The 16,093-nt window shown below is 36.0% G+C and overlaps 1 protein-coding gene across 1 annotated transcript; it reads right to left on the bottom strand.

Annotated features, from left to right (window-relative positions):
* Positions 1–634: 634 nt before the first annotated feature.
* On the bottom strand, positions 635–3,851 carry LOC141910475 (uncharacterized). The gene is made up of 8 exons (XM_074801166.1): positions 3,787–3,851; positions 3,584–3,661; positions 3,410–3,484; positions 3,248–3,322; positions 3,089–3,157; positions 2,932–2,999; positions 862–983; positions 635–734 (listed from the first exon to the last, which is right to left on the bottom strand). Exons 1-8 carry the CDS (start codon positions 3,842–3,844, stop codon positions 635–637), a joined length of 645 nt encoding a protein of 214 aa, XP_074657267.1. The 5' UTR covers positions 3,845–3,851.
* Between the last annotated feature and the right edge of the window lie 12,242 nt (positions 3,852–16,093).

The raw sequence follows: 16,093 nt of genomic DNA, 5'->3' as shown, positions 1-16,093 counted from the left end.
CTAAAACGTATTTGTTCTTATTTTCGCGGCCACAGTTGTCGGCTTGCAAATACAAATGCGATGGCAGTTGACCATTCTCAAAAAGTAAATAAATGAATTTAACATTAAATAAATGAATTTAACATTTCTTTTCACATTTGCTGACATAGAAATGTGTACCGGTATTAAATTGTTTATATTCGTCTTACCTTAGATATACGCCATAATGTCTTGAGAATAACATTCATCGTCATGTTGCTGTCGTGTGGATAAAGATGATAATCGACATACGACTGAGATAGTTTATGACCATGACTTATCACACCAGTTATGTGTGTTTTTAGTAAACTAGTAGCTGTCATGAACTGAAAAGAGAAATACCGGTAATTAGAAAATATAGTGCAAAAAGGCTATGATAAATAATGCATATTAAATATGTTTTACAGTGGGTTTTTGTTTATTATCAAACATGTCATTATCATTGTACGCCATTGGAGGTTAATTACTGGGGAGTTCTATAGAATGGTTTGTGTACCGGGTAATACAACTGGATTAGATTTATGGGAAATTTGCGATAAATCGTAAGTTAAATGACAATAAGGTGGCTAGACGAGTTGCTCACCTTTCCTTTTTCTCCGGCAAAATGTGGAAGAAATTACTTCGTTTGGTCCATACCATCGACTATTAAACTAACGTAACGGTTCGGATTCGTCTGCGCTCTACGAACGCGTGCATAATAGGCGAGTCTCTCAGTCCTGAAGCAGAGAAATACATGATGGTTTTTTTAAATTATCAAACACTGAGATTGGAACAACATTCCAAGTGCGGTATGGCAATTCGAACAGCCTGCTTATTAGATACGATGCATTTACACGTACTTACATTACTGTAGAAATGTGGCGTTGTTTTTCTGCCATTATTTCCTTGCGGGATATCGGGTTCTGCGTTGATTGAAGTAATTGTTGGATTCTCACACAATCGTCACATTTCGAGAATGTACTACCCTATAAACATTCAAGCATCATTCATATTAGAAAATGTCAATTTATTTTTGAAATATGTAGGCAAAGTGAAGCAATAAGTTACCTTCTTGATTTTGACAAATGAGAACAACTCTGACCAGATCCGATAAAATGTAGACTGACTGACATATCTATCATTGTTGTCGTTTTTTTCTGTTTTGTACTCCCGGTAGAGGTCAATTTTTTCGGAATATCTGTGGAAGCCATTTTTCAGTCTTATCGGGAGCAGATTGTACTGTATTTTCCAAATAATTTGAGAGCCAAGAAGTTGCCTCAACGAATTCAGGGCTAGATTTTCTGATGGATATATTCTCCGGGCATTCTGACTTATCCTGTTTCGACTTGATTTTGTAAAGCGTCGATTTACTGATGCCATAGACATTTAACAAGCAGCCTTGGCAAACAGATCTACCCATGACAGTAAGGTTAATGCGTGATGTATTCTGCGTACATGTTTGCAGAGTGTCCACGATAAATTGATGACGATCCGAAATATTGCGACACCAATAGGATTCCCGCAGGTTCTTTATATCAGCCATGTGCAGAAAATCGGTACAATGTTTTTTACAGATCACATGAAGAGATTTCAATAGCGTTGTCGATGATGTTTTTTTGTTAAAAAGACTTTCTTTGGGATATCCTGAAAAGAGATTGATGCATGAATAGAGATTATGGAATTGTGTTTTTGGTTTTCAACTTCCATTTCAATATTAGAGAAAATGAAATTCGTGAGAACATTCTTCTTAGAAACGAATAGAAAAACGTCATAAAAGAATTGGATATGCTTCTAGTTCCGTTTGATATCTGACCGTCAATAGCCGCAATTTCTGTCGTCAACGGATTTACTGGACTCCGCGTTGACAATATGAAAGCGTAGCTTATCGCCTTTAATTGACTGTATTATCTCTTATAATTATTGATCGTTTCTGAAATGGCATACTTATACACTGTAAAGGCTATCAGTGAATATTGGGGATTGTCATGTAGGCTACTGCTGTAACATCAACAGAAGGAATGGGTTATTTGAAAGTTTAATACAGGCACACTGTCCCTTTTAACAGAACCTCGAGTGTAAATTTCTCGACGTTTATGGCAGTGGCGCCCCCATTGGCGACGGTGAAATATTAGACTACCCGTTTGGTTCTGTTATATTTCTATGGGCTTCATCAGAAAATCCGTTGCAATTATAAAGAGAAATGCTTCATCGGGTTAGTGGAAAATACTTTAAAACTATTGAAACCCAACTATGTAAACTGCATAAATTCCTAAATTGAAATTGCTTATTTTCGCCCCTATTATACTTACTGCTAGATTCGGCTATGCGTGACTTTGAATGAGGAAGGATAAGCGAGCTCTCCAGGGGTTGTTGTTGACTATCTGTTAAAAGTGAATTCGACATACTAAATCGCAAAAGACAACTGAATGTAATGTGATATCAATATTCGGTAAATACAAATGAAACAAAATTGATAATTGCACACTTTTGCTTTCATATTTCATCATTATTAGATAAGATTTTTAATATTCTGTTTAATACCATATTGATGTTCTCACTTTGTCGTTGGTTGGAAAACCAGAAAAATCCTTGAAAAAAAATATATTTTACCTGAACTGGTCGCATGTTCTTCAAATTCTATATCTTCACTGCTGTCCATTTCACAACACGCATTGCTTGGTGACTCTAAAAGTTAATTGGTAGAAGTGTTCTTTTCTATGAATAAGTTGCTGTAATTAATATTTAGATTATTGTCTTGGGAGTGAAAATCATAATACATATATACCTGAACTGATGCAAAATTCTCCAAAAATACTTTCTTCGATTTGACCATGGGGTAAAACTACAAGTATATTTTAGGAAATGTCGTTTCACAAAGTTCGATCTAGATGTAACAGAAATTATCATTTTGGGAATATCACAATATCTACCTACTCCGGCGCTTTCCTCAAAAACACTTTCATCTAGGATATCATTCGCCTCAATCGGATGAGAGGGTAAAACTACAAGTAGATCCATGAAAAGAGTTGTTTTACATCATGGGTTCATAATCATAATAACATTATTTGGAAAAATTCTTCAATATAATTACCCAAACTGAGGACGCTTTCCTCAAAAACACTATTATCTTCGTTCCCTCCACTCAGATTGCTGGGTAAAACTAAAAGTATATTTCAGGAAAGGTCGTTTACATACAGTACGTGCAGGATCTTGATGCAACAGAAATTTCTGGGAATATCAGAATATCTACCTGTACTGATTATGCTTTCTTCAAAAACACTTTCATCGAGGACATTTTTCCCCTCACTCAGGTTGCCGGGTAGAACTAAAAGTACATTTTCGCTAAAGTCATTTACAGGTATCTTGATATAAAATAAATGTGAATTATCCTTAGGAATATCAGAATATCTACCTGCACTAATGACACTTTCCTCAAAAACACTTTCATTTAGGATATCTTTCGATTCACACGGATTGCCGGGTAAAGCTACAAGTAGAATCATGAAAAACAAATCATTTTATGGTATGAGTGCATCACAGTTATGTTAATATACATCATTTTTGGAAAATTCCTCAGAAAATCTACCTGAACTGAAGACGCTTTCCTCAAAAACACTTTCTTCAACGGCGCTGTTTGTTTCATTACTCAGAATGGCGGTTAAACCTGAGGAGATTGAAAACATGCGTTTAAAGTAGCGATCGATACATCAATCAATACAGCGGATATTACTCCTAAAACGACAATTTGTAGATGCATAGAAATAGTAAAAAGTAGGTCATGATAGGTACCTGGAGTATGGTCTGATACACTCAGTCTGGATTTCTTAGGAGTACTAGCAGAAAACATGTTTGTGTCAGCTGTCAAATAGAAATTAAGACAAATGAATTACAAAATGCTAATATACTTCAAAAATTAGAACTTAATATATTTTCATGCTGTTTAGTGAATTCGTATACATAGGCCCTAAAGCATTTGATGCCGACGAACAAAAATCGCATATTCTTGCATTTTCGTGTATTGGAGTTTCATATTTCCACCGTCATATTTCTGCTTTTTAAAGAAAGGAAATGATGGAAAAACGTGTGAAATGAATTATTTGTAGAGAAGGTTGCAGGCTCGTTGACCTCTCTCGCAGCCCGTTACTATATTATCCCTTAAATCTAGCGTATATCAAACTTTTAGCAACTGACTTTGGTGCGCGCGTATCGATGGATATGACCGAAAAGGTCACAAAATAATTTCACAAGGCCTGGGTATCATCTATAAATGCAGTCAAATTCTAAACCAAAATCAACTCATCCTCGATCGATGCACTTGTCCTTCCTCATATAAACATGGTTTATTATCATGGGGTCACTCACCATAAACACAAAAAAATATATTTCGCTTCAAAAACAACTAACTCGAATTATTACCAAGCCTAACTTCACTGCCCACTCTGAACCACGCTTCAAACAGCTTATTAAAACTTCTCAAAATAAATGATCTCTACAAACTTAAAGCCACTTTTCATCTATGACACAACCTTTGAAGGAATTGAATTGTGTATAGAGCAGAACAATTCTAGCACATGTAAACAATGACTTACATAGTTCTTCCCGCTCTACAAAAATAAATCCAAGGTTCGCGTGCTGTTATATGTTCTTTTATTTACTCTTGCCTACGAGCAATTATCTAAACGTTCAGATAATTGCTCGTAGCTCTTGCTCAATCTTCCAGTGACTGACCCGTAGTAGTTGTGACCCTGATCTCCGTTCAATATTGCATTTTATCAAATTTATTATCCCAAATTATGCAACTATTCGTTGAATTAGTTCCTAAAAATGTCTACGATTGGAGGGTTCGATGTGCTACCCGAGTGAACATTCTCAAATTTGTATCCAAACTTCGTAGTGTCAAGAGGTTGAGAGGATTTATTGTCAATGTGTCAGAGCCAAAGTCAGAGCAATTGTTTTGCTAATGTACAAATTGTTAACTGAATAGTTATCCAAACAGTCTTAGATGTTCACACTGACGACCACTCTCCCCGGGCTTGAGGCCATATATTCAAGAGTTGTCTAATAATGATAATCCATTCACTATACTATATACACTCCCGTCCCTAGATATCCCAATTACACATTTTCTAATTCTTATTTGTTTTATAATCCTTGTTCCCCTAGTCTAATGCCCTAGCGTATCATCTAATATTATTCATTCAATCTGAATCTAAACTAAAAACCCTTATTTGATAACTGTTGGCTCAAAAAGTTACAATAGCTAGGATTCACATTGAGCTATTCAATTAAATTACTAAAACATTTTGATATCTTGTATCCATTTAGACACAGCTAGTTCCCCAAGTCGTATTTTTGTGTTTTCTCATCAACTTTCAGGAACAGTCAAAACAATTTTTAAAACGCTATATATAAAGATTTCAGTACACGAATTAACCTATGATTTTAATCTGGAAGTTCATGAAATATCTTTCCAATTACACATGTATTTTCATCGAGAGATTAAGAACCTAATACAGGTCATTCAAATCTAGTAACAGCTAACTAATGGGATTGTTTTTCCTTCAAAGTTAGATGTATAATATGACGATGAAAGACTGGGTCTTCATTAGAACATGGACTTATAATCTAGTTTATACGTCCATGATCTCAGGACCGATGCTGGGTTATTTCAATACAGAGGGAATGGTGGTCGATTTGATCCAGGCGGCTGCTGGAATATTCTTTGGATGGGAGGAGCCTACTTAGTTGCATGAGAAAAGATTATATTGGACCCAGTTCCACAGTTGAGATGTAAGAGTTAACTCTCGAGTTAATAGTTCATAATATTTACTAACTGTACATTTAATTCTTAACTGGGTCCAGTGCTTTAGTTTAACAAGTCAACTTTTAACCAGATCTGTGAAATCGTCAAGGAAGCTAAGCAACACTTATAGTGGTGGTTTAAATGTTTCCCAGACCCTATTCAATACTGCCCGCGGACGGCTATGGCTCTTCCACTGCTGCCTTTTATCTTTACACAAACAAACTTTTCACGTAAAATGATTTAAATGATGCGTGAAATAAAGATTATTTTATAACACATAGACTAATATCACTGGTGCCGTCTTTGCTGAGCATTTGTTCCTTTTTACGGCTGACTCATACAAATGATGATCAATCGCATATCAATGATTTATGTCAGTCTACATATTTTCATTTATTCAAATGTATTACTGAAACGTATAAACATCCTATCCCGGACGCAAAATTTAACATCTCATAGAAACCCAGCATAGAAGTACACGCAACATAGTATTAATCGGGTCAAATAAAACCTATAGTGCCCACTGCTAATCTCAAAACCTTCCACTAATCATTATGAATGTTCCACTGCGCCTGATTTGTAATACCAACCCCAAACTAACACAAAATTAGATACCCTTTTGTCTATAAGTATCTAGCATTTAATTGTTGGAAAGCGATAAACTCTTTGTTTTGAAGTTTAAATTATTTTTGAAATATCAGTTTAATTTCCGTGTTTTGCCTGAAAAATGCAAGTTCTTATTATTGCCTATATAAAATATCTCATTTTGAATAACTGGGGCTGCATTAAATATCAACTACTATATGGCTGCGCGTTTATTCTTTTACAGACACTTTCATTTTCGGAGCCGGTGGCCTAAAGTATCCACGCTCCTGTAATAAGAGGAGAATTGTACATTTTTATGAGTAACAATTGAGGTTCATTATTGCAAAACAGACCTCCCGCGACATGCATTAGGTCATCAAAAAGTGTCGTATGTTGAACGGTCGGGCCTTTATGCTTATGTTCCTATTAAAATAGAAATTCCACTTAGCCCTTTGCCTAACTAAGAGTGCATGAGTGAAGATAAGAATAGGAGATGTGTAATAGCTACTCATTGTGTCGCCTTCCTTCGATAGAGGAAATATTCTTGTTTAAAATATATAAGTAATAAGCGAAAAAGTTACTTACCTCAAACTATAAGTATTAAATTCGTGTCAATCCTTAATCCCGATCCGGAGAAACTAAATGATACGGCGGCTCGAATCCAATCTCCCTTCGTTCACGATCTCCATACAACTCACTGCGAATTCAAAACAGCCCGCGCATACGCTAGATATGTAAATGTACCGATATAACTCATCACCACCCGTAGGCGTATCGTATCACTGGCCTGGATTATACATCCATGCTCATACATTTTATGTAAAACAGGTGGAAGTTGAAATCTCCAGATATTGCCCAATCGAAGTCACTTTATAGATGTGAGAATAACATCGAATATATGTCAATTTGAAGAGTCTTCAATTCCGACGTTTTAGAAGTAATAAAAACAACAGATGTTGAAACAACTACTGACTTCATCGGTCAATTTGAAAGAAAATTATTTCTTTCTAGCTGATGCATTGTTTTGTTTTATGCCAATAACATTTTCCAGATTTTGCCGCTGAAATTCCATTACGTATCAAAGTGACAAGAAATCCCATTTTCCTACCCTATGAGGTTACTAAAATATCGAAACATGAACTGAGACACAATTTGAAACGTAAGAAAAAGTAGAATTACTGCATTGACGGTGTTGAGATTTTCTGAACGTGCGTTACTACAGCAAATTATATTTAGATCAACACACTAAGACATTTTTTTTGAATACTACTGTTTTAGAATTAGTTTTTGTCGGGTCTGTTTCGACCTGAGAAATGAAGAATACGACCACACTTTATTAAACCTTGATCGAAAACATATTTTGATACCGAAGTATGTGGACTCCTTATATTTCTTGAGTTTATATTTCGCTGTGTTTATCAAACCAATGTTGTAGTTGTGGAGATGTCTCTGTTGGTGATGAATAAGTTTAGACAAAGTGGGATTCGATTTAAGTATTGGTTTAGACAAGTCTTAGTAAAATGAATTCTAGCTGTGAAAAAAAACGCGAACTGGATATTGTTCTTTTTATCTGAAATACATAATGTACATTATCACATTTCTCTCAATCAACTCAATCAAGACTATTCTTCCGTTTACATATGATCACTGAGGCATAAAGGAATAATTAAGGTTTTCTGTTACATCACAGAAAACCCTAATGAAATTCGCGTGATTATTATTACTGTTACTGTTATATCGTTCATATTCAATCTATATTCATGAAAGTAATAATATGTAACAAATTACTAAATCATACACACATTTTAAATTTGACGATATACTCAAAAGCAAAAAAAACTGCTTACTTTCGCTATTAGACATTTCATTATTTTTATAATTAGCGCTCCGTGAATTCTAGCGATGGAGGCAAAACGTTCCATTATGGACAATATTTTAATATAGCGATCGAAAAAATTATATGCGAAAACTAAAAGCGACCATATATTACGGACCGGGCCCTGAAACTTCACAGGCAGATATAAGGGGGTCTAATCTAAATATGCAATGCTTAAAATTGGACCATAGACCCCCGCGAGCAGAATCCGACCCTTAGACCCGCGGCCATATCTGTAGTCGAGACCTTCCATGTGACTACTTTTTGGAGGTTGGCAAGACCTTTTCTAGCAAGTGTAACTTCTCAGATACTTAGAAGGGGCAAGTAATGCAACTATAAAAATCTTACTCGCGGGTTCCTGTGGATGTGAGCACTATCCAAATTGGAATAGGTTTGTTATACTAAATACACCAGTTACTCTATAGTATTCACCAGTGAATTCAAATTGATGGAACCTCGGAGTAATCAGACTGATTCAGTCCGATTAATCTAAGATGGAACAATTCCTTTCCTCGATGATGTTAACGATACATATAATTATTTGTACATCGTTTACGGTTTATCCACTTAAGTTTGACACATTTTGTACGCGCTCTGAATCTGTTTTCAAGAACTTTTTGATAAAGAATCAAACATCTTATTTTATCCAAACTGCAAACATCCCCCAGACTCTCATATGGTGTAGTTAGAAGAATGATGAAATATCTTTGACTGTCCGAGGTCAATCTGATCGTAGACGTATAAATTAGTTAATGTCCATGATCTGATTCAAAAGCCCGTCGTCAATTCATGGGCGATAGCAGGCCATTTTAAGCGGTGAGCGGTGCAACTGAAACGTTGTAGCTGATACATATTCCAACTTAGCAAATATGGGACTCGATGATTAACGTATTTTGTTTTTTGATCTATTTCTAATACGGCTGTGCGTCAGACAAGATATTCAAGTGATTAATGCAATTGCTACAAACAGGAAATTTCTGTGTCATTTAAGCTCCCTATCATAAATATTTTATTAAAAGAACAAAGCAAAGTAATACGCATTTTAAGTTAAAATCCGTTCGAACAATTTCCACCAAATTATACATAGAGTATCAGTAAATTGTAATTACGAGTAGAGTGTTAATGTTCAAAATGTTATCAAAGGAAATCTATCGAAACTGTGGTAGACGCTTCCTGATCGCTTTTCTGACTCGCCGACGAATCACCAAATTCGATCAAGGCATTTTGATTATTTAATCAATTAGTAGACAAACAAATGCAAAATGAAATTTTCTATTGAGATTAGGACGATCCGACTATCAAAACTAGATACGACATAATGATAGATGTGTTGTATTGCTGCAATAGTGGTAGTTTAGCTCAAACTAAGGAATTTCTTGATTTAAAAGACTAAATTATCCTAGGGAAGATTTTCCCGGCTGGACTTGATACATTGTTGTATCCCCTCGCATGGGCACACTAATATTTATATATATATTTATATATACATATACATATGGATATAAAATATTAACATATTTTAAGCCGCGAACGATGAATTCACCAAGTGCTTTAAAACGCACTGAGAAATAACTTCATTTTACCGGTAAAAATGTCCCGTCAATGAATCTAATTAATCAGTGTATTTAATTGAATTTCAAATGAAATCGGTGATTCGACGATCTGGTAATTCGGCGAAGTTCAAACTTAACAACCCTGCCTGGTACGTATGTGCCAGATGAACATTATTGGAGCCTCGGAAAGAAACCTGTGCACGCATACGAACTATTCCCATCATCCCAGCAAACCAGGGAACTTTTACGAAAACAGATTTAGATATCAGGTCAGCTATACAACATAGTAACGGGCCATATGGTCTGACTAATCCCTGTGAAAACTACAAGCGAGACTAAAGTACACATACACACGTGTTGCTTCATTTGACAGGTCTCAGCCATCTCAAAGCTACGCGAACATTGTTGTTTATTACTGAGAAAGAAACCAAATGACATTCAAAAACAAAAAAGGCATAACTCGAACTCCACTAAAAAGTTTTCATCAACGAATCAATAAACTGTCGAACTCGCATTTCATAATTGAATGCTACCCTTTTTTCTTGCCGGGATTTAGAATCATTTTCTGATCGGGATTGTTATAAAAGAATCTTAAATTTTTTTCAAATCGAAATTCAGAGCTGCTGAAGATACACCGTGACACCAGTTCCATCCAGTTCGAGATTAAATATTACTTTTGAGAATTTGATTCAATAAATTGAAAGTTCCTGAAGGAACCAGATCCTGCACGCACAAATTGATATAATATCTGCCACACATTGAAAGTGAATTGAAGAAGAGTTGTAAGATTGACATGAATACACTCTGACTATTATTCATTATTCATTCGATCATCGGTTTATCGGTATATGACATTAGCATATATCTACGATGCATGCGATTGATCTAGTCAGCTTTGAGCGGATTGAAAAGCAAGTAACATATTTCAAATCCGCCATTAACTGTAGTTTATAAATGAGATTGGCCTCGGACACAGAACGCTATTCTAAAAAATGAGGACCAATCATCACTCCGAAAACGGTAGACTAGATATCATTTGAAAAACTAGTTTGAAGTCCTTGTTTATACTTAACACCAGATAATAAGAAACCATCCTTTTATGGGTTTAGGGCAGGAGTTAACGGTAAATGAGATAAACTTAAACGGATATAATTCAAGGTCCAAATAGATCTAGATATAACAGTTGATTATGAGGAAAAAAGCCAAATTTGCGGTTATGCAGTTTTGAACAGCTTACGTTCAAATGTTTGCGTCTATTCAAAATATCGATACGGGAAAAATCAGTATCTATCTTTAAAATCATTCATATATATATATATATATATATATATATATATATATATATATATATATATATATATATAGTCAAATGTACAGAAATGCTTATGTTAGTTTTGAAGCCGGTTAAAATAAATAAATACAAAATATAAATTTGCTATTTAGATAGAAAGATGATCCGTATTCTAAAACTAGATCCGCGCCAGGCCCCGTTGGACTTTATATTGGATACAGTTTTGTGCATTGACCGTCGCATGGCCACACTTATATTTATACATTGGGTATGAAATATTAGTCCTAACAGGTAACACGAATAACATTTCTAAACCGTGAACGATGAATTCCCCAACGTACTTTTTAAACGCACTTAGTAACAAGTTTGTTTCACTATAGCGGTAAAAATGTTAACAAATTGCATTAATCAATGTATCCTACTGAATTTCAACCGAATTCGGCGATTTGGTGATTCGGAGATGTTCAAACACCCGGTTACGTTCGTCGAGTCCGCCTTCTGGAGATAACGACTTTTCTATAGACCACATGCCATAGGTTTATAGTGTGCATCTATTTTTTATAAAAGACTGTCTTTGAACTCGACTAGTTTAAGTTCAAGCTAATTTATTCAATGGAAAAGAACTCAAAACCTTGAAGGCCGATGAAGTAAGCACATAAGGAGAGCGCATGGCTATGTTTTTGTAGCAAGTGTTGTGCAAGTGACCCGAAGGCAGTATTAGATTCTAAATTTCCACGTGTTTAATCTGAATAAAATATTGATTATAGTTACATAACAACGGCTACGACGCGTGTCTCCTTCATTTCATATTTTCGATTATATCAAGTTGGAGTGTTGCATAATTGACGGAATGAAATGAAATCTGAATGAATTAATTTTGTCCTAAACTTTTGAAACAGTTTTGACTACTCCAGAGAATGTTTGAATGTCCATGCTCTGAAGATAGGTTTTGTGATTCCCCGTAGTTACTTAACTATTCAGAGTTATGAATATAGTTGCGCACAAAAAAACAACCGTAATATAACCAGAGAGATGCACTATACTAAAGATTAAAGAAATAAAATCAGCCTTGTCGATGATAAAGATTTATGGCGGTGATCCTCAGGCCGGGCGGATTGAGAGGGGTCCGAAGGGGTCCGTATCCCCCCTCCATAAATTGGAAGGTCCCTACAAACGTCTACTCCAAGAAATCCTAAGTGACCATTTTTAAATTATGGTGAATTAGCACACAAACAGAAGTGCAAAATGATGAATATACGATGGTATTGTGATTGTGGTCGTGGTGTTGTGTATGTTACGATTATTATCATGGATTTCATTGTTCAACTTCGTGGAAATCTTACAACACATTCTTCTCAAATTTTCAAAACGTTTCTATAGTCGAGTAGCCCCTAACAGTCGGATGTCTATGTAATGTCGTTGTGCGTGTTGCATCGTCATTACAGTAACATTTAATATGGTTCCTTTTTACTTTCCCGGACTCAACCCCTACAAAAGTCCTCGATCCACCCCTGATCCCGACATGTTTTATTTTCGATTGAGTCCAGAGTGGAACTTTTGCTGACGAGAGTGGGGGGGGGGGGGGGGGGTTTCAAATCCAGCCAACCATTAGGCCTGCTGATAATATTGTCACATTGGTTAGGCAATAGACTTGGGCAGTGAGGATTGGAACTGGGGGGCAATGTTTCGGATATCTAAAAATTGTGGAGTTCACCTAAGTATATAAATATCTTGCAGCTTTTATTAAAATTGTGATATCCATATTTCTCATTGTATGCATGGATTCAAATGGCGTAAGCATACTCTGACCGCGTTTATACAGACAGACACAGGCGCGGATCCATGGTTTTTCCTGGAGGGGGTTCATAAAAAATGTTAATGTTAAACTGACGAAGGGCGAAGCTCGCTCGGCCTTAACGAACATGACGTGAAGGACGGGGGGTGGACAAACAATATTGAAAATACACGTCAGTGAGTTTCATTTTGGCCACAAAGATATTTGCATTGACAAAGTGAGTTAAACCGTTTTAACAGTTTATCTGAAATTCAAAACGCTGTGCGCTGTTCATTTGAGAAACGTTCACGATCCATCAGATACCACCAATATATAATATGTGTTTCCTGTGACTAAAAGAAATCTAGCCCCAAAAGCGAAAGATGATTTAAATCTTTGTGACTGTCCATTTCAGGCCTGGATCCAGGGGCATTCAGTGACGACTTACTGCACGGTGAAAAAAGGGCACCAACTTTGAAAAGGGCCAGTATTAATGCCCAACTAGCGAGTTTGAGTTTGAGTGCCATTTATTGGTATCATGCCACTAAATCTGTCTTCACATTCAATTTGCTTGTGCCTTTTTTAGATTTTTGGCGAAATTTACCCTTTTTCAATTGAATTTATAGAGCAACAATAATGTCTATTTTGTAATAGTGCCCTTTTGAGTAAAGGAAAATGCCTTAGATTGCCTTTTTTGATTTGGGCAATTTCATTCACATTTTGCTTTAGGCCTAGTACAGAAAGGCAATTACTTATTATGGCGCACAAATTGTGTGCCCTTTTATTTAACTTTTTCCTCGAAACATAAATTTTTCAAGGGCATTTGAAAACTGCAACTACCGCACGTGCTGCATGTGCGATAGTCTGGATCCGCGCCTGCATTTGAGAACTAAAACTATGAGATGTACTTTAATTTGCTCTTCTATACGTGACTGGACATTGTGTAAAAGCTTTTGATTAAACTCAGAGGCCTATATGATATGCGTAATCTGGAAACAATTAATCGCTTTTACCGCTTATGCGCGAAGAAACGTTTTACATTGGAATGTCCAACACCAAGATTTGCGGTCCAAACACGCATATGTGAGAAAAGGTCAAGAACAGAAAATATACAAAGCTACCGAACTGCGGCGGATGGTAGCAGATGCTGAGCGAAAACAGTGCATCCTGCTGTCAGTTTGTGCAGTCGTTGTAGGTCAACGCGTTATCAGAATCATTCGCACGATAGGTTTTATCGAGTGAGCATATCCGTTTGGAGCTGAGCAGCAGAATTTACTTATTCTTCTATTCGAAGGTAAGATTTTATCTATACTTAGTTATAATTAACGGGTTTTAGTATCGATACTGATATAAGTCTAACAGACTTTTGAATGACCAAGTCCGTGTAAATGGGTTATCAATATCGTGCCTTCTTCAAACCCGTAGCCCGGATTTTGAAATGGGCGTTGTTTGAATTATAAAAAGGGCACTTCTGCATGTTTTGTATCCCAGGAAAGCGAGCATCGTGTGCTTAAAAACAGAATTCTGTAGTTATTCCACAAACAATACAAAAAAAACAAATGCATTTCAGTATAACCATTTGAAATGTGAGAATGACATTTATTCACCGCTAATAGAAGTAACTCTGGATGTTCAATAGTTCAAATTAAAATGTTTGCTAACTACATTCGTCTTAGGTTTTTTCCCGCGTATATTTTTGCAACAGCTGGTGAATTTGAATCTGTTGCTGAGTCGCTGGTAGGATGTGGCCTACACTGAACATCTCAAGTGGTGCCTCTGAACCCTTTTACATATTCGATAGCTCAGGCAGTAGTGTTTCGATTGATGCGCAAAAGCGATGATCAATTGACCTCAAACAAGTGTAATAAAGCGTGTAATAATTCGTAACAAGTTGGCTGAAAAAATTACCGAAATCACTAAGGGCATTTCCTATAAAGGGGCGTTCGTTCGAACGGACAACCCCCCCCCCCTGGCTATGGGCTTGTTGTTAAAATCATCACTAGGCCTACTCCTAAACACACCCATGTATTGTATTTTAACAACTGCTCTTCTTCAACAAAAACGATGAAATGAAATACAAATGTTTTTCCCGATAGCAAAGACATTGAAATAGGATTTCCAGAGGATGAACCTTTTATATCTACTATTATATTTTTTCAGTATCCGAAAATAAAACGAACGTGAAGATGGATCGCAATATAAACGTCGAAGGACCGTGGGGTTTACGTTTCACGGAAACGACGCATGGTTGGTTAATGACAACGATATCTCTGTACATATAAAAGACATAAAACAAGCCGGCTCGATTGGATGGGTGAAGGTATGTAAGTTCAAATTTCGCTTCTCTTACAGTGAACGTGAACAGAGCTCTATAACGCAACCTTTTTTCCACAGATTTCGACTTCGAATACCACAAAGCGCTACAAGCTGTCCCAGTTGATCACCGAAAACCTCCCCGAATGTTTAAAGCGGACAGTGAACTCGAGATCAGAATTTGTGAAGGCGTTTAATGAATTGTTATTAGAGGATTCTCGTAAGTTACCTTAAGATTTTGTATCTAGTAACATAAGCATGAAATGAGAGATTCTACAATGGGAAAAATGACAATAACCGAGATCTAGAAATATATTCAATAGATCTAAAAATCGCCTGAGTTTTCGACGATGTGATCTCATTATATAAAAGGGAACCTCGCTTTATTCGGACACAGTAATACTGGCATTTGTTTGATATAGAATAATGAATAATAATTATCTTTATTTACATTGAGATGATTGGAAGGTTAGAAAAATATGCCAGAAAGTCGAAAAATGATCTCTTTTAGTTTTGGAAAAGTATCCACAATTTAGATAATAACAGAAAAATTTCATATTTGATTACGTAGATCAGTTTAGAATGTACACGTGTGTGTGTGTAAACCTAGCATCACACACTCGACTTTTTGAAGAGAAATTGAGTTGTCTCAAATTCTCGATTTCTCAACTTCTGATAGAAAAATAAACAAAGTTGTGTCAAAATGCGCGCGAATATGCTGTATGTTGATTGGTTAGATTACTCTCGACTCCTCGACTTTGTTACGCCCGATTTTCCTCGACACAACTCTCGTCTCGACTAGTCGAGAGAAATACTTCTATATTGGCTAGAGAAAAATCTAGCCAATCTGGCGCATTTTTAATAGTCTTCCTTTCTGGTAAGAGAAGGCAATATATTTCTA

This window comes from Tubulanus polymorphus, chromosome 9, assembly GCF_964204645.1.
Source record: "Tubulanus polymorphus chromosome 9, tnTubPoly1.2, whole genome shotgun sequence".
In the NCBI taxonomy this organism is placed as follows: Eukaryota; Metazoa; Nemertea; class Palaeonemertea; order Tubulaniformes; family Tubulanidae; genus Tubulanus; species Tubulanus polymorphus.
The sequence above is the reverse complement of the archived record's forward strand: the minus strand, read 5'-3'. Positions and strand labels throughout refer to the sequence as shown.

Coding starts and splice junctions, on each gene's coding strand:
- LOC141910475 (XM_074801166.1), bottom strand. CDS start 3,844: ATGTTTTCTGCTAGTACTCCTAAGAAATCCAGACTGAGTGTATCAGAC. Junction 3,662..3,786: donor TGTATCAGACCATACTCCAG/GTACCTATCATG, acceptor CAATCTCCTCAG/GTTTAACCGCCATTCTGAGT. Junction 735..861: donor CGCCACATTTCTACAGTAAT/GTAAGTACGTGT, acceptor TCTCTGCTTCAG/GACTGAGAGACTCGCCTATT.